Raw genomic sequence first — 27,304 nt, 5'->3', positions numbered from 1 at the left:
TGCTGGCTTTGCTCAGGAATCATTATAGCTGAGTCATTATAGCAAAGCCAGAATCAATGCTCAGTCCGGGATTCTTATCTCAGCTAGATAACAGACACTTTTAGCAGTGAGGATGGAACAGAGAGCATGGTAAATGTTTTCTCTAATGTTCCCACTGATTTCTATGGTAAAATACACAAGGGTGCTTCGTCTCTGGTTCACTTTAAGGGGGGTAAAGCCCACAGTCCTCAAGTGGTTAAAAGGAAAAATCCATATCCTTCTCAGTTTAGGTTCCCTTTAAACTGAATTAAATGGAGTCTGTGCGTGTCCAGTAGAACAAAGTCGCTCATGCATGGCACCTTTTTTTTTTTTTTTTTTCCCTTGTGTTCTGTACACAAGTCGCTTTGCATTACTACAGACGCGCGCAGACTGAGGCCCAGTGCACACCGAGACTGCTAGCAGATCCACCAAACGCTAGCGGTTTTGGGTGCGGATGAAACAGTTTAGTCCTAGAGCACACCGGGCGGATCTTGATGCGATCCGCCGGCCATATCAGCATCCGCATGGCTAATGTATCTCTATGGGCTGGTGCACACCGGTGGTTTGAGGTTTTAAGCAAACCGCAAACCTGCAGCAAGAGGCACGGTGCGGCTTGTTAAAAACCTCAAACCGCCGGTGTGCACCAGCCCAAAGAGATACATTAGCCATGCGCGATTTTCAGGCGGATGCGGCCGGCGGATCCGCCCAGTGTGCACTGGGCCTTAGAGCCCGTGGAATAAGCAATTTCTGGCTGCACTTTTAGCCATGTATCACGACTGGGCATTACGTCCAGTCATTCCCAGTAGAGCAAAACAATTTGTTCATAAAGGTAAAAACCATGCACAAGCTGCTTCGAGGGGGGCTCCAGTCAATTTAAGGTAAGGAGGACATATTTTCTAAAATGGTGGGGTATAAGAAAATATTGAAAGCCTCTGGACTACTCAGACACCATGACTGCAAAGCTGCAGACGGAGCATGTTTTATGGTACTTATTTGTTCATACTGTCTGGTGTCTCTGACTCCCCACAGTGTCAGTGCTTCTGTGACCATCAGCTAGGGCTGCACGATTTTAGGAAAAAATTGAAATTGCGATTTTTCTCTCAAAAATTGCGATTTCGATTTTTTTTCACGATTTTCTTCAAATCAATCTTTAGCACTAAATTCACATTGCCCCCACTACACTCTAATGCTGGATACACACCATGAGTTTCCGCGTCGCACGCGGCTGTCGATACGCGTCGATTCGATTATTTCTGAACATTTCCGAACGAATTTCGATGATTTTTAGGTCGAATGCCATGTAAAGTATGGCAAATCGACCTAACGATCCATCGAAGCTTGAATCGGACATGTCGGAAATAATCGAATCGATGCGTATCGACGGCCGCATCGAACGCAGAAACGCATGGTGTGTATCCAGCATTACACCTGATGATCCACCAATACACTACACTGCTAACTTGAATCTTGATGCCCCACCAATTAAACTCCACTGCACAATACTAACCTCTGTTTCCCATCAATAACACACTAAGCTTAACTCCTGATGCCCACCAGCTATGCTACAATGCACTACTCTAACACCTTCTGCCCCCTTTCCCAGCTACACTACACTTAACCCCTGCAGTTACAATGACTACTCTGCAACTGCCAAAAGTGAACCGAGCATCATTTTTAACACCCAGGGCAGCTCTATACCAAATAAAAAATGCATTCTAAAAACGTGGTTTATTATTAAAAAAAACTTTAATTTTACCTCATTTTTTTACATCTAAGAGTTAAATTAGCCACTTTGTCCGACCGCAAAGGACCTGCGGTCCCTGAGCAGGAGATGGTGAAAACAGATAAGAAATTGCCTCTTTAGACTTAATTGACCACAAACAAACCCCCATTGTACTTCAAACAGAAAACATCAGTTACAGTTGAAGAATGTCACACCTAGCCTGGATAACAGCACTTGTAAAACAGCAGGGGTTGAGCTTCTGAACAATGTCAGCCCTTGCAGCTATTTGAAGCCAATACCTGCTTGGATCCCTTTAAGCCTGAAGCACTAGGCAGACAGGCTAGTTAAAGTAGTAGCTAAGCTGCATGGGCATGAAGCAGAGCCTGTGACAGAGAGCACAGCAGGTAAAGCATACACACGGACTGACTGTATACAGACTGTATACAGCACAGTTCTTTTAAAGCCAGTCTAGCTGTCCGTTTACACAGCCAGCTCTAGCTGTAATCTGATCTTTGCTGTCATTACTGGTGTCACTGCCCATATATTGCTATCTGATGGGATGCAGGAGGCTAAGGGTCCTGCCCTTTTGACCTCAAAATGCCAGCAAAGCTCCTTACAGCTAGAGCTGTCTGTGTAAACGGACAGCTAGAGTGGCTTTAACAGGACGCTGTGCTGTGTGTTGTATATAGCCTGTGTACAGTCTGTGTGTGGTCCATCTCTCTGCCACGTGTTCTCTGGTCCTGCTGTGCAAGAGAGCCTGGGTGACTGTGCGGTGGATCAGAGAAAACAATGAGTGCTTTAGCGCAGCTAAAGGAAGAGAGAGAAAGAGGGTATGCAGCTAGAAGCTGGAGGCAGCCTGGAGCTTACCGGGGGACTTGCGTGGAGGATAATTATGCTAAGAACAGTAGCAGGAGGACAATGTTGCATGTAGCAGCAGACGCTAAGAGGGGGCAGAGCCTACTGCTGGAACTAGAAAGCCGGCTTCCTATCTGAAATAGCGGCAGTGTCACACACTATCCTCCTTCTCACAAGAGCTGCTGGGCGTGCATTCCTCCATTCAGTGCCTCACTCCTCCTTCTGGCCGGAAGGAGGAAGCGCACCATAGTAATAAACCGGTGATGTAAAACAGCCGGCAATGAAAAAAAGAAATCGCCACTGACGATACTGAAATCGTCATGATGCACATCGCGATTTCGATAAAAAAAAGATATATCGTGCAGCCCTACCATCAGCATCACATACTGGTGGGACACAGGGATGCAGCACCAGTAAGAGACAGAGGTTGGAGGACTGCTGTAGGGATGTGAGGGAAGCTGGCTTTGATTGATGCTTCTCAGCATTTTTGGGTGGAAAAGAGGAAGGGTACAAATCAGGATTTTTTTAAATTATTATTTCAAAAGGGGTGTTCAAAAATTCTGATAGGGGGTTACCAGGATACTACTCATTATTCTGATATCTGGGGCTTTCCATTGGAATCTTGGATTTTCTGGAATCCCAGCAATGCCCCTGGTGGTTACTATTGGGGTAGGGGTTCACACCAAGCCTCAGATTTTAGTCTAGAATGTTATTTGTTGGCTGTCACGTTATGCAGCTATGTAGTCTTTCGAAACTACCAAAACATTGTACACGACCTTTGCCACCCTCTAAAATAGCCTCCCTCGTCTGTGAACCAGGCTATGGGCGTGGCACTTTTTTTCATATACAACACAGGGCAAACATTTTCAAGGCTGGTAATCACTACAGAACTTTAGTAATTGCGGTTTATGTCCTATGACCTCTGGCAGGATGTAATTTTGTTTACTATGGTGATTGTGGTTCATCTGTCTTGCGATAACTGACCTCTCCTGGCAGTGATCAGGAGCCATGTTCAATGGCTCCCTGATCATGAGTGAGCATATCCTCAGCTTTCTAGTGTGTAAAGGAAACCTGAACTGAGAGGTATATGGAGGCTGCCATATTTATTTCCTTTTTAAACAATACCAGTTGCATGACTGTCCTGATAATCCTCTGCCTCTAATACTTCTAGCCACAAACCCTGAATAAGTATGCAGATCAGATGTTTCTGACTTTTTGGATTTCTCCTAAGCTGTTCTTTCTCCAAAGAGAGCAGCAGGAATATGAAGGCTGCTGCTCTTGATTGACCTTTAAAAGATGTTAAATATTAATTGGAATTGTTAATCCTTCTGTAATATAATCATTTAAATGTGATGGATTTTCCTATGTAAGTGTAATACTGTTTGTCGTATTCTAGAGCCAGCGTGAAAAGCAAAAAGAGCAGACTGCAGGGCAAAAAGTGTCCAAGAAGAAAACACAATGGATAGCCATATCTCTCAAACAGGAGCAAGAGGAGGAGAAGAGGATGGAGGAAGAGATGGAAGTCTATAGTATGGGATTTTTCTGAGAAAAGTTACAATGTAATGGGGTTTCTGGGAAATTTGCAGAAATGTTTTTTGTTTGGTTATCAGTCTGAAATGGTACATAGTAATACATATTACAGGATGGATGCTGTCAAAGCTGAGATTCCATTAACTGTTTACTCCTTGACACGATTTTAGTTGGACAGGAACATTATTATTATTTATTACTAAAGCGCCAACATATTCTGTGGCGCTGTACAAAGTAAGAAACCAACATGGGGTACATAATACAGACAATGGTGTACACTAATATACAAAATACAGAATCGGTAATTACAGTTACAACATTTTATTCATATTACTTTTGTAACGTTTGCGGAATCGTTTCCGTGGTCAGCGCACCAGACATGCGCTGACGCAGCGTAAATCCTCCACAAACGTGTAATTTGGAGAACCCAGGTTAGGTGCAATGCACCGGTAGAGGGCAATTCCCACTGGCAGATGGAGCTGTGGAGTGCAGATGAGCCCTGCCTCTGCACTGCCACAGTTGCCAGATGGGAATTGTACGAGCAGGATCAAGCAGGGCTGAATAGCCCTCAAAGAGAAATAGCACAGGGACAGACAGAATGTGTGTTCACCAATTTAGTCGCCCCCCCCCCCCCCCCCAGTGACGGTGAACACACAACGGAAAGAAAGCGCGAATGCAATCGCAAGAATGGCGATTGCCAACAGACACCAGACTGAGAAGGACAGAGCACGAGAGTAGCAAAGGCACAGCAAACAATCAGAACAAATAAAGAAAATAACAAACGCTAACTAAACGCGAACACTGCACTCATTCGCAACAGCGAACACGTTTCTGCACGATCACCGCGCGTTAGGCGCCCAGTGATAAGCGTGCCACCCTAACTGACCAATGACACACAAACACGAAATAGAGAACTCGAACGCTTGCTAAACGGTTACCTCACCGAGCCTACAGCAAGTGTTCGTATCAGACAAGACAGACAGACAGGTGGGGCTGCCAGTAGCAACCGCTGCTCTGGCTAGCACCCCTAAGGCAGAGATACAGAAGGAGGCACTGCCACTACCATTAGGGCTAATGCAATCCAGACAGATGGAGCAGCCAGTAGCAACCGCAGCTCTGGCCTACACTCCCAGACAGATTTCCTGTCGACAGACGCTGGCGACAGGATAATCGCAGCAGAGACAATACAGGCAAAACAGATAAATTTTAACAAACAGGGCTGATACACAAGGAGAGTTCATCAGTAACAAACCATGAAGATGACCAGCAAAGGATTCTGGGAGAACATGGTATTTATCCTGCCAGCCTTCAAAGGAGGCAGGTAGGCAATCTGCATAACAAATATATGCAAATTCCTCAGCAGCAGAGCCGGCCTGAAACTTGCAAAGCAAACAGACAGCTGAGCGGATCATTACAGTCGTCCCCCCCCCTCTAGGGACGGATTCCAGACGTCTCTCAAAACTGCCGTTTCCAAAAAATTCTAACTGAAGACTCATGAAGGTCGGGTCAGCCCGACAAGGCCTAATTCTAGAGTCAATCCTCCCGAAACCGACACCGTCGGAAGCAGAAGCCACCGAAACATGCCCGTCAGTGCTACAAGCCTCAGCACCCATCAGAACTGTGAATGCCAGAGAAGAAGCCATCGACACCCTCCAGGCAATACCCACCACCTTCCAGGGAGCGTCCAAAAATACCAAACCTGCCACAATACCTGTTCGAAGTGTCCCTTTCAACACAAAAGCCACTGTTGATCCTATCCAGGGTACCAAGCAAAATTTCTCCCGGAATCTCCCAGAACCCTTTGAAGCTCCGCAGAGATCCCAAGAGACCAGAACACTCACCAGGCTCACATGGAGAACTACCAAGAACCCCTATGGAACTTATGATTATTCCGGATTCAGATATACCAGGACACCCATCAAGATCAGTACTTTCAGGGACACAGAGCACATCGGGGTACACTAGCACAGGAGAAACCTCAGGACATGTCGGGGAACTGCCAACCTCAGTCCGACAAGACCAAAACCAGGACCGGGCAGAAAATCATCACGAGTAGAGGTCACAGGTACTGGTCTTTCAAAAGAAGACTCAGAAGTTTCTGTGACTGTAATATCATCTAACCAAAACTCATCATTGACTACACATGAGTGAAGCTCCACAAGAGCTGCAAAGGTAGTCAGCACAACAGCAATGCCCACTGCAGTGGGCAAAACCTCAGACGGATCTAGGGGGCAGGAGGCATCTCCTAGAAGTTCTGCACTCTTTAGGAGGGACTTTGAAACCTCCAAAACATAAAACAAGACCCCAGAAGTGTCATTTTCCAAGTTTTCTGACAAGGATTCTGAACTATCCATGTTACAGGACCGAACATTAAATACCTTCTGCAGACAGGGCAGATGTCCCCAGGAATGGTTCTACCATATACTGAGACTGAATTTCATCATCAAGACAAGGATACACAGGAATATCTAGTGAAACTAACTCTGACTTTCTGAGTTTCGTTTCACTGCAGGCAGAATCCTCCATAGCAGTCAAATCAGACTGCAATTCTAAAATAGCAGAGAAACAGGTGAGAATAGTAGCAATACCTAGACGAGCCTCTAGGGCAGGCTTTTTAAACCAGGGTTCCTTGAGGACTCTGCAGGGGTTCCTTGGCATTTTCCCCCATCGTGGGGGAAGTATAATAAAGCACATTATAATAGGTGATACTGTAACAAGAAGCACTAAATTGAGGGCTCAGGAGACAGTATAATGAGTGGCAGTGTAATAGGAGGCAGTGAAATAAACAGCCACACATACTTTTAAAGACCATGATTCCTGCAAAATAAATGCAGGGGTTCCTCGAGAGCAAAACATTGTTTGCAGGGGTTCCTTGAAATCCAAAAGTTATTTGCAGGGTTCCTCCAGGGTAGAAAGGCTGCTCTAGGGTCACTGCAGGAGATTTTATGCAAGGCAATATTGACTCATCCAGAGTACAGGGTGGAAAATCTTTACTTTCCTCAGTATCAGATTCGCAAAACCAAAGTGCTGTGTCGCTCTTGGACTCGGCTAACAATGTCGAATCCGAGGAGTCAGAGCACAAAATTTGCGAATCCACGATCGCTTTAGGTTGCGAAACTGACGCTTCCAACGCGCAAACCTCTGCAATCTGTGGAGCAGACTGCAAGGTGTTCAAAGGGTTACTTTTGAGGCTGCATGGTTTAGGAATTTTTTCCATAGCAGGATTATGTGAGAAACAGGCATCAGATCGCACAGATTCAAACTCCAAACAAACAAGAGAATCCATCAGAATTCACACAGGTGTCCACAAACGAGGCGGCACACCCATTCATTTCAGGTCGCACAGTGTTTAAACTCACTTGCTTTACCCCAGAAAGGCAGGAATAATCCTGTGACAACGGTGTCTCTTTATTGAAATTAATTGGTTGGTGTGTGTGCAATTCATCCAAAATCGTCTGCCACACACCGGCTCCACAAAACACTCGTCGCACTCATCAGAATCAATCAAAATGTACATAGAATCAAGACAAGCATTCAGAATATCTTCGCTTTTTGCGATGTAAAAATCGCAAAAGGCCTTCCAATCAAACTCAAATTCCTCCATCAAAGCTCCCACGGATCAAATGGAGGTTTAAACAAGCCTGTATCAAGGTAACCTTCATATGGGTTGGGATCAGGAAGATGCACAGATTTTTTTTTAACTGCTTTAATCTAATGGATGATCCTACCTATAGGATCCACATATGCCTTTGCCTTAGGCAATGAAATCCTGAAGCAAATCGAACATTCCCTCTACCCTGGGAATTTCGGTTTGGCTGGTCATTCTGTAACGTTTGAGGAATAGTTTCCGTGGTCAGCGCACCAGACATGCGCTGACGCGGCGGAAATCCTCCACAAACGTGTCATTTGGAGAACCCAGGTTAGGTGCAATGCACCGGTAGAGGGCAATTCCCACCGGCAGATGGAGCTGTGGAGTGCAGACGAGCCCTGCCTCTGCACTGCCACAGATGTCAGATGGGAATTGTACAAGCAGGATCAAGCAGGCCTGAATAGCCCTCAAAGAGAAATAGCACAGGGACAGACAGAATGTGTGTTCACCAATCTAGTCGCCCCCCCAGTGACGGTGAACACACATCAACGGAAAGAAAGCGCGAATGCAATCGCAAGAATGGCGATTGCCAACAGACACTAGACTGAGGACAGAGCACGAGAGTAGCAAAGGCACAGCAAACAATCAGAACAAATAAAGAAAATAACAAACGCTAACTAAACGCGAACACTGCTCTCATTCGCAACAGCGAACGCGTTTCTGCACGATCACTGCGCGTTAGGCGCCCAGTGATAAGCGTGCCACCCTAACTGACCAATGACGCACAAACACGAAATAGAGAACGCGAACGCTTGCTTAACGGTTACCTCACCGAGCCTACAGCAAGCGTTCGTATCAGACAAGACAGACAGGTGGGGCTGCCAGTAGCAACCGCTGCTCTGGCTAGCACCCCTAAGGCAGAGATATAGAAGGGGGCACTGCCACTACCACTAGGGAAAGTGCAATCCAGACAAACAGAAGGGGATACCAGTAGCAACCGCTGCTCTGGTTAACACCCCAAAGGCTGAGATACAGAAGGAGGCACTGCCACTACCACTAGGGCAAGTGCGATCCAGACAGATGGAGCAGCCAGTAGCAACCGCAGCTCTGGCCTACACTTCCAGACAGAACGATTTCCTGTCGACCGACGCTAGCGACAGGATAATCTCAGCAGAGACAATACAGGCAAAACAAACAAACGGCTGATACACTAGGAGAGTTTATCAGTAACAAACCATGAAGATGACCAGCAAATGATTCTGGGAGAACATGGTATTTATACTGCCAGCCTTCAAAGGAGGCAGGTAGGCAATCTGCATAACAAATATATGCAAATTCCTCAGCAGCAGAGCAGGTCTGAAACTTGCAAAGCAAAGACAGGTCTCTTTTCCAGAGACCTGCAGCCCTCAGACTTAAGGAATTATCAAACAGCTGTCTGTCTATGCAGACAGCTGAGCAGATCATTACAAATGTATAATGAATTACAAGACCGAAAAGGATGTGAGAGCCTTGCCCTTGCAAGCTTTTAATCTAAAGATTCCCCTTCTATTCCATAATAATTTCCTATTCACGATACGTGATCTTGTAAGCATTCAACTGATATGTAATTTTGTGATTAAAAAATCATGGTGTCCCAGCTGATCCTGTTAACAAGTACCTATAATTCCAGGTGAAATAGTAAGTCTACATCTGAATAAGCCTTACAGTTTTTCTGTTTCTCCCACCTATTTCCCTAAGGGTTGAGCCCTACACAATGCAGAGTGGTTTTTAATTCATTTTTTTTTTTTTTTTAAAGCGCATTGACTTGAATTAAATTTTTGGAAGTTATCACCGGGGGGAGGGTTTAAATCGCTGCGATTTTAATGCAAGTCAATGGGAGCATGTTCTTAAAGAAAACTGATTAAAAAGCACTCTGCTGTGTTTTTCAAGGTCCTCCTACATACAGTCTTGAGAAACCTATTTGGGGGGGGGGGAGTAGCTGGTGAGCTGGCAGGGTCTTGTAGTGCCAGGCTTCTGGGGCATTATAGCCTAGCCACTGTCAGGCTCTTACCAGCAATTGGAACACAGACCGATCCTTGAGCTACAGCGATAGTTGGCTTTCAGTAGGCGTGATTTTTCATCCCCCCCCCCCCCCCCCCCCCCCCCCAAAGCACATCCTCAGTGTTCTCCCCAGAATTATTTTTCAGCCGGGTGGCATGAAATAGTAGCCGGGTGGCAGGAAAAAGTAGCCGGGTGGGGCGAGATGAAAATGCAGGGCAGCTCTACTTACAGCATAGGAGACGGTGAGGAGGTGAGCCGATGACAGCCGGGTGGTCACCAAATCTAGCCGGGTGGAGCACCTGGCTAAAAGAGCCTGGGGAGAACACTGATCCTGTATTCAGACCAGATGCACCAAATTACCATTATTGAAGGATTAGTTTCCAAAACTGTTTGTATTCAAACTGACGTACTTGACCTTCCCACCATGATGAGGTCATCCTTTGTGGGACGGACCCTACCTGTTCACTAAATTTAAAAAATGCATATGCATAACCTGGGTGTGACTAGTCGTGTGAAAATTTTGGTTTTGGGTTCAAGGTGTGTGTTGTCTCTGGGGAGGCTCAGCACATCTCAGTAGGTAATCATTCAAAGGCAGCCTGGTGATCTGTGCTGATTTACCCTTGTTGTGGCCATTGTCTTATTGCTTGTGACCATTCTTGCTAATTGTGTGAGCAGGAACTGTTTCTCAGCCTTCATACAAAGTTCTGTACTCCTCTCCATAGACCCACATAATCCGGACAGACTGTTGCAGTGTCCTTATGATTCAAACCACCAAATTAGAGCTTGTCGATTTCCGTACCATTTAATTAAATGTAAGAAGGTGAGTACCGATCCCTTTTTTTTATTATTTTTACGCCTAGTTTTGTATCAGCTGTAACAAAGAAATGTTTTTCTTGAGTCCGTAGCTACTTGTAATATAAATGTTAATGAAGGGGTGATTAATCACCTGTGACCACGTGTGATGAGGGGGTTAACTTACCCAGAAGTCCACGGGATCCTCTGTGTGCCATTCGCTTCATATGGCCGTGTTCCATGATTTACTACCACGCTTCCTTTTAAGGAAGGCACACAGAAGATCCTGCTGACTTCTGGGTAAGATAACCCGGGGTCACAGGGGATTAATCACTCCTTCATTACTATTGAGTAGCTACTCATAAGAGCATCCCTGGTTATTGTGCTGTTGCTTATCGTGTGTGTGTGTGTGTGTTGGGGGGTGTCTTTGGGTGAATACTTTAATAGGTACAATTAAAGAAGGGCAGACATACATGCAGTAGCGGTTTAGTGGGGGGATGCAATAAGTATTGCAATTAAAATATTTAACCTTACATAATGACACATTCTCCGCATAGCGCTGGACTTAACTCAACTGAGGTAAGCATCATCTATCCTCTTTTTGCTTTTAGGGCCTAATCACAAGGCTACTAGAGATATTTTGGTCAAATGCTTTTCAGAAAGTTTGACCGCTTTCAGCAGTGATGGATGGTTTTTCTCCTTCAGGCTAGGTGCACACATGGGCCGCAGAAAAAAGTCTATGGGCCGCAGAAAAAAATATATATATAAAACTCATGCGTTTTCGCACGTTTTGTTGCGTAATCCTAAACGCAGCAAAAATGCACATAATAAAAGTCAATGGGAACTTGATGGTATGCATTTTTATATGCGTTCTTTTTCCCTAAAAATATATTTTTTGCTGCATTTCCTCTTCCTGTTGTGGTCCTAGTGATTTGCATAAATGAAAATATTAAACCGCTTGAAAAATGCATTGCAAATGCACCAAAAACTCAGTAAAACGCACACATTAACATAAAACATGGCATAAAACGCAGCCTTTCACGTTGTGTGCACCCAGCCTCACGGGGACAGCACACGTGTGAACAGGCCCTAAAAGTCACAGGTACACATTAGCCACTTCATGCCATACACTGACGTGTTAAAATGCATGCTCGCTCCTGAGGCACATGTATCTTGGTAGAAAGGAAATTTATATAAAATGTTTTTTAAATAACCATCCAATTTGCAACAAATTGTGCACAAATAGGACATTTATAAATGTGCATTTGGCATGAAGTGGTTAAGCTAAAATGTCACACTACAAATCCTTTTTTGTGCAACAGGTTTTTCTTTCAGGACCACTATAGCAGAAAACTAGACATTTTGCTTCCTCTTTATTGTATTCCATTTAATAATGAAACAATCGAATATATTTTGTGTCAAAAATTCCTCCTTTTTTATTTTTTTTCTTCCCATCAGAATCATCCTGATATTGTCAATCAGTTGGTAGTCTGCCCATTCAATGCCCGCCACATGGTGCCCCGGGGAGAGCTGAGCTTCCACATATCAAGATGCGATGATAAGAAATGCATTGAACAAGATATTGGTATGACATTTACATTGTTGAACTTTATAGGTGTGTCAGAGGGTGGGGGCTTCAAATTCTGATTTCAATTTGGACATCAAATCTAAAAAATTTCTGAAGTTTTATCTGATCAGTTGAAGTAACCACTTGAGAACGGCTGCAGTTGAAATCCACATTCTGTTCATGTAAGCCTGTTCCTGGCAATGCAGATAATTTGCCTGGATTCACATGTTCTTGCTGCAGGTGTGTGCGCCTCCTGCTATAGATTCAGCTTTCACGTCGTGGCACTCTCCTCTTTACAGCACTGAAGACCCAAATTGAAATCTGAGCTAAGACCCTTTAAGTAGTTTGCCATCTCCATGGTTCCTCCAGGCATTCTGGTATCCTCCCCTCACCCCAAAAATATATTTACGTTTTTTTTTTTTTAATCCAGTTGCTACAAAAGCCCAGAGTTTACTTGAGTTAAGAACCCATGTGAAGATGATGGTGCCAACAATGGCTTAAACGATCACTGTAAAATGCCCAGTCAGTGGGGTTCTAAACAATCCTTGCATATTGCTAAGCATTGTTTAATTTCAATTAACTACACGACTGCGTCACCCCAGGACCGCCTAACGCCAATTGGCGTCAAGTCCTGGAGCTGCAGTTTACCAGGGTTCACAGAGCTCAGACTGTTCAGAGCCGAAAGGGGAAAGAAATCCCCTTTACATTTATACAGCGCTGCGATCTCCTGCAGCAATGTACGGGGGGGGGGGGCTGGCGCTCGGCTGTCCCTCATAGCGGCTCATGATGCATGGCCTCTCATAGGCTGATGCCTATGAGAGGCAGGGATGAGTACGATCGCTGTCCTATGGCGATTTAGGATGGCACAGGGGGAGGGAGGGAAAACCCTCCCTTTTATTCTAATAAAAAAAAAAAAGATTGCAGCAGCGATCAGAGACCTACAGAGTGTCCTTGGCGGTAATGACGAGCTGAGCTCGTCCATTACCGCCACGATGGATTTCTCAGGCCCTACTGGGCCGATTTTTTTTTTTTTTTTTTTTTTTTTTTTTTTTTTTTTCCGATTTATTATTTTTTTTAACACGCAGCTAGCACTTTGCTAGCTGCGTGCTATGTACGATCGCCGCTACCCGACGCGTAACGCCGTCCTGAACGGGATTTCCTGTTTGCTCTGATCGCCGGAGGCGATCGGAAGGGGCGGGGGGGATGCCGCTGCTCAGCGGCTATTATGTAGCTAGCGCTAGGCTAGCTACATGATATAACAAAAAAAAAATATTTTAAAAATACCGCTGCGCCGCTGGTGCAATCAATAGTATGCCTGGGTGGTTAAGGAAAGGATGTTAAATTCATGTGTGTGCTTTGTTGTAGGGCTGTGCAGCATGCGGACAAAGCTGCACAGCCCTCTATTGTGAAAAATGGCCTGCTCACTAGAGGGGTGTAAGACTGTGGTCCTGAAGTGGTTAAACGATGTTACATGATTTTGCAAAAAAAAACTATTGTTGCAAAAATTGCTGGTGGTGGGAAAAATTACTGAAAAAATTGTATTGTGGCTATGGACCTTTAGAGAGAATAGAGAGAACATACACCGCTTCAGGTTCTTTTACTGTACTTATTAAATTGTATCTTTGCACATCATACCTTGCTTGTAGATGGAGGTACCCAGTAAATGTTGTTCACTACAAGTTGCTATAATTAAGCCAATTTGAAATAAATGCTGTTAATCTGGTTTCTATTTCAATTTGTTTTCATTGGCATTTTTCCTTTTTATTGGCTTTAGCTGATGAGAAGAGCATGTACAGGAGAGATGTCAGCCCAACTCGATGGAATTCTCCACCATGTAATGAGGACTGGGACAAAGGTTTGTCAGCTACAATACTTCAGACCAATGTATCTGCATGGGGAAGCCCAAAAACCATGAAATACACTATAAAACCTTTTTATAAAAGGTAAGCGTTGGGCCTTGCCTTATGAAAGACCGCTTATAGATTTTCAATTACTTTATTGGATATAATACAGAAAGACAACAGGTTTCGGGGCAGAACCAGTTTTTTTCAGGTCAGTAAAAAAAAGTGCCCCCAAGGAGAGCTGTAAACTGCATGAGGGCTTCGCCAAAATCTTGCATGGGGCTTGATTTCTTCTTTATGGTTTAGCCAAGAGCAAAACTGTTTGTCTGGATCTTGCTGAAATGTGGAATCCGTTCATATGGGTGAGTGGAGGGCTTAAAGTGTATCTGAGGTGACGTGACATGAGAATGTGTATGTACAGTGTAAAACCTATTAATGGCAAGGCTGTTTTTTTTTTTTTTTTTTTTTTTTTTTTTTTTTTTTTGCTGCCTGAAAGTGTTTAATTTTCAGACATGCAAGTGATAGCAGTGAGGTTTACTTTATTCTCAACCAGGTACCAAGACGAGCTAAGTAATTTACAGCCATAAAAGTTTTCTTGGCAGAATACAACTTGAGGGTAGGTGAGAGATAGAAAATGGTCAATAGTTCATTATATTTTAACTCTAGGACACTTCATAGACTGCCATTGAGCAGAGAATATAAAACAGTCAATCTACTTTGTAAATGTTTATTATAAAATAAAACCATAGAATATCTAAAAAAAAAAAAGTCATATTTAGGGAGTAGGAGGATAAATACAAACTTTCCGTATGCATGGGCAATATGCAAATTAGTTGGCCGTTTGGTTGGTGCATGGAAATTACAAGTCGTGTAAACTGTTTGGTGTGGGAACGGTCATGTTGTGGAGGTAGTCATGCACTTTGGACGTGTGTACAAACCTATAGAGGAGTTACAGGCCCAGTGCACACCAAAAACATCTAGCAGATCTGCAAAACTTTAGAGGTTTTTGAAGATTTCAGAGCGATTCTAGACATGTTTTCTAAACATGCCTAGTAGGCCTGAACGATTTTAGGAAAAGATTGAATTGCACGATTTCTGTCAGAAATTGCAATTTCGATTCACGATTTTCAAATATTTACACAACGATGGATCAGCACACTGATGGTGAGTATGAGTTCCCCTAGTATGGGTAGCAACATATAGGTGTCCCCAGTATAGTTTAGCCAGCTATAGGTTCCACAGGACAGGTTAGGCAGTGTGTAGGGGCCACAGGACAGGCTAGGCAGTGTGTAGGGGCCACAGCATTGCACGCTGTGCGGTGAGCCGCATGAAAGAGGCAACGAGTATTGCCTAGTAACGGTGGCTGCCAGGAAGTGACGTTACACTTCCTGGTACAGGCCGAGAATACTCGGCGGCTCTTTCCTGCGGCTCACCGCGCGGTAGTGCAATGCGGTGAGCCCAACTGTAATGGGAACTTACTGGAGGAGAGGGCTGCGAGCAGAGGAAGGGAGCGGAGCAGACCAGGCGGCAGCGGCGAAAACTGCCGCAAATCGCCGCTTTGACGATCCCAAGATCGTCATTGCCCTGATTGTGATTTTCGTTTTAAACCGAAAATCGTTCAGCCCTAATGCCTAGCGTTTTTTTGAGCGTTTTTGTGTAGCAGATTACAAATATTGTTACAGTAAAGCTTCTAGATTGTAAGCCTTTGGGCAGGGTCCTCCTCCTTTTGTGTCCTATACTTTAACATCGAGGCTAAAACGCCTCAGAAATCTAAAAAAATGCTGCAGCCCCTGAGTTTGCGTTTGTGGAAAAAACGACCCGCACTGGTGTGCACCATCCCATTTACTTTCATCAGCCAAGTGTTTCCCCCCGCAAGCGTTTTTAAAAAACGCTTCAGAACTGCTCTGGTGTACACCAGCCCACACTGTTTGTGGAATGTTATCAGCATCTCACTATATATTAACTAAACTGAGTACTTCAGATATTTTGGAAATTGTAAATATAAAGTATCACTGGTCGTCTTTTACAGATTTACAGAGCGATAAAACTCCATTCATGTGGGGTATACCCTACTGTCCCTCATCAAGGTATGTGACACCCTTAATGTTGTGATAATAAAGTGAAGTGTAATGTAGATCACTATTTTTAAGCCAACTAGGGGCAATTTTACTTATTTTAAAGCTAACCATGTTACATTTCTCATCACTGCAGTGTAAGCATAAATGTGAAGCCACACATAAGGCAAAGCCTTGCAGGCAGGGTCAGGCTGATACATTAAAGAGTAACTGTTAGGCTACAAAAGCTAATTTAAACCTCTATTCTCCTGTGTTAAACAGTTTAGAAGGAAGCCAAAAAGGCAATCCTGAAGTTAAAAATCTCTTACTTTATTATTGGCTGAATAGCAATCATCTTTATTCCAAAGCTCCTAAGGATGCCGCAGGCTGCATAACCGATACTGTAGAGCATGCTGGGAGGGTTTTTTCTCTCCACTGCACAGGGAGTGCAGAGAGGTCCTCCCCTTCCTTTCCCTATCCCGCCCTAAGGCTGGTTTCACAGTGGGATGTTACAGGCTCATGTTACAACAGCCTGTAGCAGCCCAACTCACGGCACTGAAAAATCAATGTGCTGTTCACAGTGCACATGTTGCATTAGAGTATACTGCACCAGTCCCTATTGTTCCTAGCCACATGGCTAATTAATATTCACTGCACAGTAGTGTTGTCTGGATCATGAACGATTCGGATTTTTGATCCGGATCTTTTTTGAGAGTCGAATCGTCCGATTCGGTTCACAGTGGATGTCTGGAAGAAACAGGAACTGCAGCTTCTCTCACTCTGCTGCAAATGATTCAAAGATCCGGATCTTTTCAATGATCCGATTCCAATCATTGTAAAGATCTGGACTTTCCAGTATAGAACTAAAACTGCTCGCCTCTGTTCATCTGTCAGCCTCCCCAGGACGATCGCTCGCATTTTACAGGATGCGCAACGTGTATAGTGTTAAAGTACCCTTAGTTGCAGTTCATTGTGATGCAGACCAAAATAAAAAGTCTAATGCATCTTTTTATCTGTAGTGTTTTCCAGTGCTCATTATTTTAGGAGGCTTATGAACAGCTCTGGACTATTTCACAATAGTCCAGAAGACATGGGCACGGAGCAGTGCTTTTCAGCGCTGCTAGCTTTGGGCGCAGCCAGCGCCGCCATAGATTGTAATGGGAATCAGTCTATAGTGGCGCTCAGTGAGTAACGTCGGCTCCGTCAGAAGACGGAGCCGAAGTTGCTTAAAAAACACAATAATTCGGCCTCCAGCAACCGCTGGTAGCCGAATTATTTCATTCCCCCACTATCCATGGCGGCCTGGATAGGGAATAGTAATTAAAACGGCCCGGACTTATGCAGAAGCAGGATCAGCCATATACTGCTGTATCCTGCGCCCAAGTCTACCGGCGCCGATTTCAAATGTACTCACATGGGCAGTTTATGGTACTGATAACATTGAGCAACCTGGTTACTATATACAGTAGTGCAATAAGTGAAGAATTTCCATCACTTTAACATGCATTTGATATGAACAGCTTTTGTACCCTCATGACTGTTAATAGATAGCAGTCTTTGGTTGGAGGATGGATTATTTCCATACTGTATCTGAGAGGCATTTTTCTGAAACCTTTTTCTATTTCTAAGATGTTCTAATGTAGAGTAAAATCATTCACTTGACTTTAATTGGTCTTGCAGCTCTAGTGCCGGGACACTGATGGATCCAAAAACTAGTCTCAACCCTGATATGCGTGCTCCTAAATCTCTGCCTTATACACTGCCATGGAAAATGAGTAAGTAGTGGTCTATGGAATTACTGTATTGTAAAACACAGGTGCAGCTCTGGCATTGATTTATTTTCTTCCTTGCCTGGCTACTTCAATTATCGCTTCAATTACATTATTTAGCAGCATGTTTTCCTTTTAGTGTTAATTGGAAGGCCCACTTTCCAGTACAGTACTATATATTGCAAGGATTAATGGTACACATGTTTACCTCTATGCATTAAAGTTAAAATAAACTTGTGAGATAAAAAATTGTATGTGTAATACAGCTAAGAAATAGAACATCAGTAGCACAAATGATTCTCATATTTACAGTCCAGGAAGAGTTAATAAATTCTGGGGAGAACACTGGACTCTTTTCTTTGCTACTAATGTTCCATTAATTTTTTGTTTCTTCACTTCAGTATCACTTTAATACAGCCATTCCCCAATGTTGCTAGAGGTTTGTACACACGTCGGACTGTAACGAGCTACCAGTCGTCAGACCCGCCCGAGGGGCGGTCGTTTGACGACAGTTTGCCGGTGTGTACAGTCTGTCGTCAGGCTGATCAGGCTGGTTTTGACTGATCCGCTAGACGGCTCGGTCAAAACCAGCCTGATCAGCCTAACGATAGACTGTACACACCGGCAAACTGTCGTCGGACGACCGCCCCTTGGGTGGGTCAGATGACTGGTAGCTTATTACAGTCCGAGGTGTGTACGAACCTTAACAGAGGCTGTTTTTCCTACTAGGAACTGTGTACATAATGAAAATGAGAATCTTGTTTTCTGCAGCTTAAATCATACTGCAACAATTGATCTGCAGTGTTATGTTTGGATATGAGTGTAGAGACCAGCGGTACCTAAACATTACCTGATTTGCAGGTCTGGGTCAGATAGACTATTGTGTGTAAGTGTGTGTAAAGGCTGCAGGTGGTGTTCAGAAAGTAATTTACTGGTACTTATGCTGGGAATAAACAATGAGATTTTTCAGCAGATTTACTGTCCGATCGTTTTCCATTCATTTCTTAAGCGATCAGAAAAACGATCGAAAATCAGATCGGTCGTGTCGGAAATTATCAATTGATCCATCTATCTACCAAAAAATCGAATGGTGTATTCCCAGCATTAAAGAATACCACAACTGAAATGTGACATAATGAGATAGACATGTGTATGTACAGTGCCTAGCACACAGATAACTATGCTGTGTTCCTTTTTTTCTTTCTCTGCCTGAAAGAGTTAAATATCAGGTATGTAAGTGGCTGACTCAGTCCTGACTCAGACAGAAAGTGACTACAGTGTGACCCTCACTGATAAGAAATTCCAACTATAAAACACTTTCCTAGCAGAAAATGGCTTCTGAGAGCAAGAAAGAGGTAAAAAGGGGGAATTTCTTATCAGTGAGGGTCACACTGTAGTCACTTCCTGTCTGAGTCAGGACTGAGTCAGCCACTTACATACCTGATATTTAACTCTTTCAGGCAGAGAAAGAAAAAAAGGAACACAGCATAGTTATCTGTGTGCTAGGCACTGTACATACACATGTCTATCTCATTATGTCACATTTCAGTTGGGGTATCCTTTAAGTGTTTTTGTGTAGCTGACTGAATGTTAGTTGCCTGGCAGTTCTGCTGATACTTTTGGCAGCAGTAGTATCTGAATCTCACACCTAAAACAAGCACAGATGCAAAATGCGTGCAAATCTAGCAAGTGTGAGCCCTGCCTAAGACACAGGATCAGCAGGTCAGCCTGGCACCTGGCTTAGTTTATAAGGCAATATGGATGGCAGCCTTCATTTCCCTCTCACTACAGGGTTATTTTAATGCTGCTACTGTTGGCTCGCTTTCTACTGCTTAGATGTCTACACTCAATTATTTACATGTCAGCAGACAGAATGAGTAAATAACTTGCCCGGAGGCGGAACTCTTGTGCTGTGCATATACTTTGCAAAAAGGGTAATGAGTGAAGATGTACCACCTAATTACTTCCTGCATACATTTCAGTAGTTATAAGCCAGAGGTATTTTGGGCATGCTCTCAAACATCCTGAGAAAAACGAAACCTTCTTGATTTATATTTTATTTATTGTATTTATAAAGTGCCAACATATAATGCAGCGCTGTACATTAGTTAAGGTTACAGACAATATTTAGGGGTGACATACATCGATGAGACAATACAGGAATACAAGAAAAACCAGATCACGCAGCACAGTAGGTGTACAAGGTAATGCTTAGTCAGTGGATGGGAGAATGGAGATTAGGATGGGTGTACGGTAATGGAGGTGTGTGAACATGCAGGAGACATAAGCGGGTTTAGAGCACTAGTGAGAAGTGGGTAGGCCAGAGTAAAAAGGTGAGTTTTGAGGGCCTTCTTGAAGATGTTGGAGGGGGAAATCCTAATGGGGGGGGGGGGAGGAGGGGGGAAGGAGGTAGGGAGTTCCATAGTGTTGGAGCAGCTCTTGAAGTCCTGGAGGCATGCATGGGATTGGGTGATGCGGTGTGGGGTACAGTCAGGCGAAGTTCATTGGAGGAGCGGAGTGAGCGGCTAGGTGTGTACCTCTGGGTAAGATTGGCAATGTAGGTTGGGCAGGTTTTGTGGACAGATTTGTAGGCAAGACACAGTATCTTGAATCTGATTCTGGACTGGATAGGAAGCCAGTGGTGGAGGGATTCACAAAGTGGAGCTGCTGTGGTAGAGCAAAGGGAGGAGTGGATAATTCTGGCTGCCGCATTCATGGATTGCAATTCGGGTCATAGGGAGACCAGACACAAGGGCGTTACAGTAGTCAAGGTGGGACATTATGAGGGCATAGATGAGGAGTTTGGTGGTGGCAGAGGTCAGGAAAAGGCAAATCTTGCAGATGTTACAGAGATGGAAGTTGCAGGACTTTGTGAGGTTTTGGATGTGGGGGGTGAAGGAGAGTGCAGAGTCCAGGGTGACACCCAGACAGCGGGCTTGAGAGGTAGGGTGAATGGTAGTGTGGTTAACGGTGACATTCACATCTGGGAGGGTCAGGTTTTGTCCATGTTTAGTTTCAGGAACCTAGCGCACATCCAGGAGGAGATGGCTGATAGGTAGGAGGAGACCTTGTCCATGGTAGTGGTGGATAGGTCAGGTGTGTGGAGGTAGATCTGGGTGTCATCTGCATACAGATAACTGAAACCCATGGAGGAGAGAACCTTGCCAATGAAGGATGTGTATAGGGAGAACAGTAGGGGGCCAAGGACCGAGCCTTGGGAGACTCTTACCAAGAGGTGGTTGGGGTTAGATGAGGACTCATTGAAGGTTGTGAAGGTGGGGATCGGAGAGGTAGGATGAGGGCCAGGGCGAGGTCATGAATGCCCATGGACTGGAGGAGTAGGGGATGGTGCACTGTGTCAAAAGCTGCTGAAAGGTCGAGGAGGAGAATGGAGTACTTGCCTTCAGCTTTAGCTAAGGCGAGGTCATTGACCACTTTGGTGGGAGCTGTTTCGGTTGAGTGGGCAGGCCGAAATCCAGATTGCAGTGGGTCTAGCAGGAAGTTGGCATTAAGGTACTGGGTCAGGCGTTTGTGAACCAGACGCTCAAGGAGTTTTGTGGCAAAGGGGAGGAGGGAGATAGGGCGGTAGTTGGAGGGTAGTGAGTGGTCGAGGGAGGGTTTCTTGAGCAGGGGTAGTACAGTGGCCTATATATTAATAATAGTGCATAACTGAGAATGGGAGAAACTCAGAAGGCAACAAAAAGAGGTTTACTACAATGTTGCATATTCCACGTTGTTTTTACTGTTTAAGTCCACTTCAGGTGTAATTTGAAAATTATGTAGCACATCCCCTCCCACCATCGCCCCCCATCCCCCAGGACTGTTTTTTGAGCTGGTCCGTGGGCCTATTTGCGCGTTTCACACCACACACAAAAGACAGTATCTGACCGTTCTCTCCATGGCGATAACTGTCAGATGCTGTCTTTTTTGTTTGTGATGGGACATTAAAATTGCATAGTTCCTGAAAATTGCCTGTGTGCTTAACCTTCTTCACGACTTCCTGATATTCTTGCTAATTGGGTTCTGAAGTGGCAACCGCTCAATCTTACTGGTGTGCGATCTTATTGAATGGATACTGATAAACGTTGGGTGCTGTACAAAGTATGGTGCAGCACAGCAGATCGCTGTAAGGGGAGCACAGCGCCATCTGGTGATGCTTTGCATACATGGAATTAGAGAGGATAGGACCATGGACTGCCACTCCACGTGAGTGCGCCCAGTGGTTTTCCTAGGTGACATAGTTAAGACTAAGCAGTAGGGATGACCTCTAGATAAAATCCGAATGAGTTTTATTCGGATTTCATCCTCCTAATTAATGTGTGTGTGTGTTAAACTTACCCGGCAGTTATCATCTTTATCCCGTCCCACGCTGTGTTCCAGGCCGCGGTCACGTGACTACAAACACTTCCTCCTTCCAATTTGAAGGAGGAAACATAGTAGTCACGTGACGCGGCTTGGAACGCAGCATGGGACGGGATAAAGAAGACTGCTGCTGGGTAAGTTTAACACCCCCACCCGTACAGCTGCACTAATTAGGAGGATGAAAGCTGAAGGAAACTCATTTGGATTTCATCCGAATTTGATCCGGAGAGCATCACTGCTAAGCAGGTCATGAACAATAACAGAATTGGCTACTTTTTGAAAATGGATGTTTATACACAGTGGGATGAGAGCAGAGCTATGAAAGCATACAGTGCACTTGACTTGAATACATTGCTGTAGTATTGTCAATAATTTTATTTTTCTTTCCTCCACAGATAAGTCTTGAGTATTTAGGTGAGTACTCTAAGCAGTTTGCTGCCTGTTATGGGACTCAAAAGATCTGTAATTTTGCAATGCCAGTTTTGTCTTGTTTGTAAGATCTAAATATTGATAGTGGGAAGGGTTGATGGGAATCTGTTGGTAATAAAATTATAAAGGAGGCGCTCCAGTGGCATAAAATGGTCACTACACTGTACTGGTTTGTCACTTTGGGACCTCAGGAGACCTTGTAAATTGAAACCTTGGATTGAAACTATGCCATGATCTGCATTTATGGTTTCTCTAGGCACTCTAAATGTCACACGTACCAACAGTTTCCCCATTGTTATGGTGACATTACAAGGAACAAGGGCTGTACAGAAGTGCTGTTTGGCTTTTGCTTTGCATTGTGCATTGAAGAGGGGAGGTGATGCAGTGAGTAATGTCCTGTGGTACAGGTAAGTAGGAAAACCATGCACTTAGTCATCGTTTAGTGATCTGGTCCATTGGATCACTTAGGGCTGTTTCACACTGCAAGAACTTTTAAGTGCTAGTTGTCACAGACCGCAAGGCCGGTTTTGCGGATGGGGTCAATCGATCAGAGTCAGAACTCCTCTCACACTGTCATTTTGCTCATCACGAAGGGTAACCTGACTTCGCAATTTGATGAACTGACTAGCGGAGGGGCGTTCGGACGCCAAAGGATTCACCACACACATACAATTCAAAGATTTGCCACCAAGCGGGCTACACAGCCCGCTTCTGTAATTATACTAGTACTTCGAGAACGCTCAATTAACCCTTAGCAGTATGCATCAACCTGGGATCAGATATTTATATCTGGGCCGGGTTCTCGCATACGGGTTATAAAGGTACTCTTCTATTAAACACGGTAGCAATTTCAGGAGAATAGGTACGTTTGTGTATATTCAGAACAGATTGTAACATAACGATTTTTAAACGTTTTTATAACAAAGTTGCATTACATACATTTACACAGATTAACACATAGACACATAGCTAAAAATAAAAGGGATAAAATTAGAAAGTTCTTACTGTAGTTACGGCTGAGCAGTCCATTTGGAGAATGAAGAAACAGAATCCGGTTTAAAAGTAGGCAATAAGGTTAAGAGTCCTTGAACACAGCATGCGTCGGTTCTCCTTGAACGCATGCATGGACTTTCCTGGTCGATGAAATTTGGAGAACTGGGCGGGTTTGTTCCTGCCCCACTTTTATAGGACCTGAGTTTTGGGCTGTCACTACCTGGAAAGTAGGTGTGTTTAAGGCGGGGTTACATTCTAATCAGCAGGTTGTCGCCCCCAGAACACAGCAAGAAAATGTAACATTTATTAAATATCTGTGTGACTCCGCCCCAGATTGGCGCATCGCAAATCCGAGACCATATTCATAAGCGGCCTGCAACCCTGTATCAATTGAAGGCTACACATGCCTATTCTATCGGGTTCGCTTTCTGCAGGCTGAATAAAGCAGTCTCCTGACTGACCCCTGACAGTTGGGGAACTGTAATTCAGGTGAATGATAGAACTGATTTATAGGTATCAGAAAATGTGTTTTTTGTCTTTCTGTGACAAGCCTATTTTGAATTACAAATGCATAAAAGCTCTCTGTTTATTTGTATGATTTTTGGCGGGGATTTCTTATCTCGGCCAGTTCGAGCTGGCTGTTGGGAGAGGGGCTGAGGCAGCATATGGCTCTCCACAGGAGGTCGAGCCACGTGTGAAATTCCTTGCTGACCTAACACAGGACATAAGGGGAAAGTTACTGTACTCTGCTTTTAAGAGAAGAGAGGTAAAAGACATTTGCTTGTCCTTTTTAAGCGAGAATGTCACGTCCACTGACGGCGTAGTCGATATGCGTCATCGGTGGGCGCGATATGCCATTTTATTTACCACACTAGTGATTTGAAAAGCTCTTGTTAATGTAATGCTATTGGTGATTCTTATAAAACATCACTCAAGTGAGAACACAAGAGCTTTTAAAATCACAAGCACTTAGAAAAAGCTCTTGCAGTGTGAACCAGCCCTTCATGCAGTCCTTAGGCTGCTGTACATTATATTCTCGGTTATACTGAGTGTATCGTTCCCCACCCCACCACCCAGGCATGTATCAGCACAGGCAGCGATCTCTAAATGCCTGCACACTACCAACATGTACAGGATAGTACAAACTACTGGATTAAGACCAAGTGTAGTGTATAAAGAGAATTTTTGCATATAAGGGTTTTTTATTATATAAAGAGTACATAGATTCATTTGATTTCAAAAGCAAGCGTATTATATTTGAAAGGTTACAGGTGAAAATATATTGTTCAAATCAGATAAGCATACCTAAGGCTGAGTCAGAATGATGTTTTGAACCTTGAAGTGTACCCGGAGACAAACAAAATAAAAACATTGATGCTTACCTGGGGTTTCCTTCAGGCCGTGGGCCGATCTTCTCTGATTCTCCGCTGGCTGGTCCAGTAAATTTGACAAGTTGAACATGTATGGCCTGGCAGCATATGTCCCCATTGTGTTTTTGTCGCCGAGAGTGGGATTAGACAAATTTTATCAGGCCGGACGGTGGAAGATGGGAGTGGTCCGGGGTGGGGGGGGCTTAGGGGTTAATGTCAACCAGAGAGCCCTCATCCGGAAGGGGGCAGGAGGAAGCCCCAGGTAAGTATCAATGCTTTTATTTTGGTCATCTCAGGATTCCGGAGGTAAGGTAAATAAAGTAAAGTACAGGTATATCGAATTACCTGAATCCCTCTGTAAGACCTAAAATAAAGAGCCCAAGGCTTACACAAGACATTTAACAATGCCTTTCTTTGTATTTAATTTCAGATTTCAGGTCCAGATGATTAGAAGACCAGCATTCACCTGGTGCCCGGAGTTCATATTCTTTGTTTATAATCTCCATTAATGTTTTAAAAGAAGATATTTCATGGTTGTTTCAGTTATTGGAGTTGGGCTTCCTGCAGAAGGCAGATAATCAATCATATAAGCTGCTTCTAAACATCAGTTATGCAAAAAATTGTAGCGTTGAAATCTTTTCTAGATAGTTTATGGGTTCATGGCTGCTGGTGCTGAGAGGGCCTTTGATAAAAGCATCTTGAAGTTAATGGGAGAAGTTGCATGTGAGTTTACATGTATGATACTGAGGCGTTACTGGTTTTGTTGACCTGTTTAAAATATGTTGGCTTTTCCAAGTGTATTTGCAATTAAGCATGGGGAAGTTTACAAAAGACATGCTGGGGCATTCATCTTATTTTTGGCTGACCAAAGTGACTATATTTACCAGGCAGGAATATTGTAGTCATCACATACGATTTAGAAGCCCAAATTATGGTAAGGAAAAATTAAACTTTGAGGAGAAAAGCTGCTATAAGGTATCAGGAATTACTTTATAGTGCCTATGTAAATAATGACCTCAGTAAGGGTAGGTATGCCTCATTTGCTGCTACTTGGAGACCACGCGTTTATCCTGACTTTCAGGTACAGTGCTGACCTAAAGGACACCTATTCCGTTCACAGTGGGCAATAAGGTTGCGTACTGTCCTTACATGCTTTCCCTACTCGCTTCTTTTCAGGGGCACGCTTCTTTCTCCTATGTGGGGATATTGTTGAATGCTGTATACTGAGATGACCAGGCAGTAGGCACTTCTGACGAGTACATATTTCGGTGGCACTGTTTAAGTTGGTCACCGGTAGGTGCTGCTAGTTGTAAAATATCTGTAATTTAAATTACCAATATTTTACAATGCACTACCTGGCATCCATTCTCACTTCAACCCTCTCTTTTAAGTGCCTAAACCAACCAAAACACGTCAACCTCAAGGCCCATGAACTGAATGTGGCCCTCCTTGCCATTTTAGGTGGCCCTCGAGCTTTAAATGTGCATTATTGTATGCAGTAAAATAATGGCACTACACTGACCAATGACAACGCTTCTGGTTGAAACCTCTTCAGTTTGAAAGAAAAAAACAGGAAAAAGGGAGTGGCACTGCGGTCCTGAGAAAATTGTGGAGGGATTACTCGGTATAGAGGGGACAAGGCACTGACCTGTGTGCTCAGGATGCTGAAGAGATCATAAATTGTTCCATATACGAAAGGGTAAACCATCCGGCACTACACTATTAGGTCTATTCATCTGTCTTTTATTGCATCAATAGTTCCCAGGATTGATGTATAACTGGGAACTATTGATGCAATAAAAGACAGATGAATAGACCTAATAGTGTAGTGCCGGATGGTTTACTCTTTCGTATATGGAACTCTTCAGTTTGAGCCTGGGTGTAGCAACACACAGGACCCCCCCTTCCCTTTCCCCCGCATTTGAGTGGTCAAACACACACCTTTTCCCCCCCCCCCAACACCCTCTCCCCACATTGCAGCATAGTGGAGCACTAATATTTACCTGCTCCAGCACTGTCGGCTCTCCCTTTTTTTTTTTTTTTTTTTTTCAGCAGCTGCACGCTCTTTCCTTCCATATCTCCAGCTTTCAATCATGTGACTTGCATTTGAGAGCCAGAGGTATGCAGCATAGAGCCTGTGTCTGCCAGGTAGATTAGGGTGGACCCAAAGAATCTTGGAGCATGTAAATATTAAACTGCTCCACTACTACTCTGCATAAGGTGGAGGAGTGTGCCACCATACTTGTTACAAATATGCCAAGCCGGAAGGAGGAAGTGCGCCGTGGTGAGGCTTGAAACACGACCAATAGGACGTGTGCAAGCTGTTTGGAACGCAGGGCGGACTGGCGGAATTATGTGTAAATAATCCCTTG

General features: G+C 44.1%; 1 protein-coding gene across 4 annotated transcripts in view; it reads left to right on the top strand.

The window, feature by feature from the left end:
• LOC137545731 (gametocyte-specific factor 1-like) overlaps positions 1-25,463 on the top strand; it is a 46,970-nt gene extending 21,507 nt beyond the window's left edge. For all 4 annotated transcript variants that reach the window (XM_068267284.1, XM_068267283.1, XM_068267282.1 and 1 more), the window contains exons 3-10: positions 3,993-4,125; positions 10,478-10,575; positions 12,006-12,132; positions 13,889-13,969; positions 15,985-16,042; positions 17,690-17,784; positions 22,536-22,554; positions 25,363-25,463. In XM_068267284.1, the coding sequence (XP_068123385.1) occupies positions 3,993-4,125; positions 10,478-10,575; positions 12,006-12,132; positions 13,889-13,969; positions 15,985-16,042; positions 17,690-17,784; positions 22,536-22,546 (603 nt within the window). In that variant the 3' untranslated portion in view covers positions 22,547-22,554; positions 25,363-25,463. The remainder of the gene's footprint in view (positions 1-3,992; positions 4,126-10,477; positions 10,576-12,005; positions 12,133-13,888; positions 13,970-15,984; positions 16,043-17,689; positions 17,785-22,535; positions 22,555-25,362) is intronic.
• The last annotated feature ends 1,841 nt before the right edge of the window (positions 25,464-27,304 follow it).

The sequence above is a fragment of the Hyperolius riggenbachi genome, chromosome 2 (genome assembly GCF_040937935.1).
Source record: "Hyperolius riggenbachi isolate aHypRig1 chromosome 2, aHypRig1.pri, whole genome shotgun sequence".
In the NCBI taxonomy this organism is placed as follows: Eukaryota; Metazoa; Chordata; class Amphibia; order Anura; family Hyperoliidae; genus Hyperolius; species Hyperolius riggenbachi.
The sequence above is the reverse complement of the archived record's forward strand: the minus strand, read 5'-3'. Positions and strand labels throughout refer to the sequence as shown.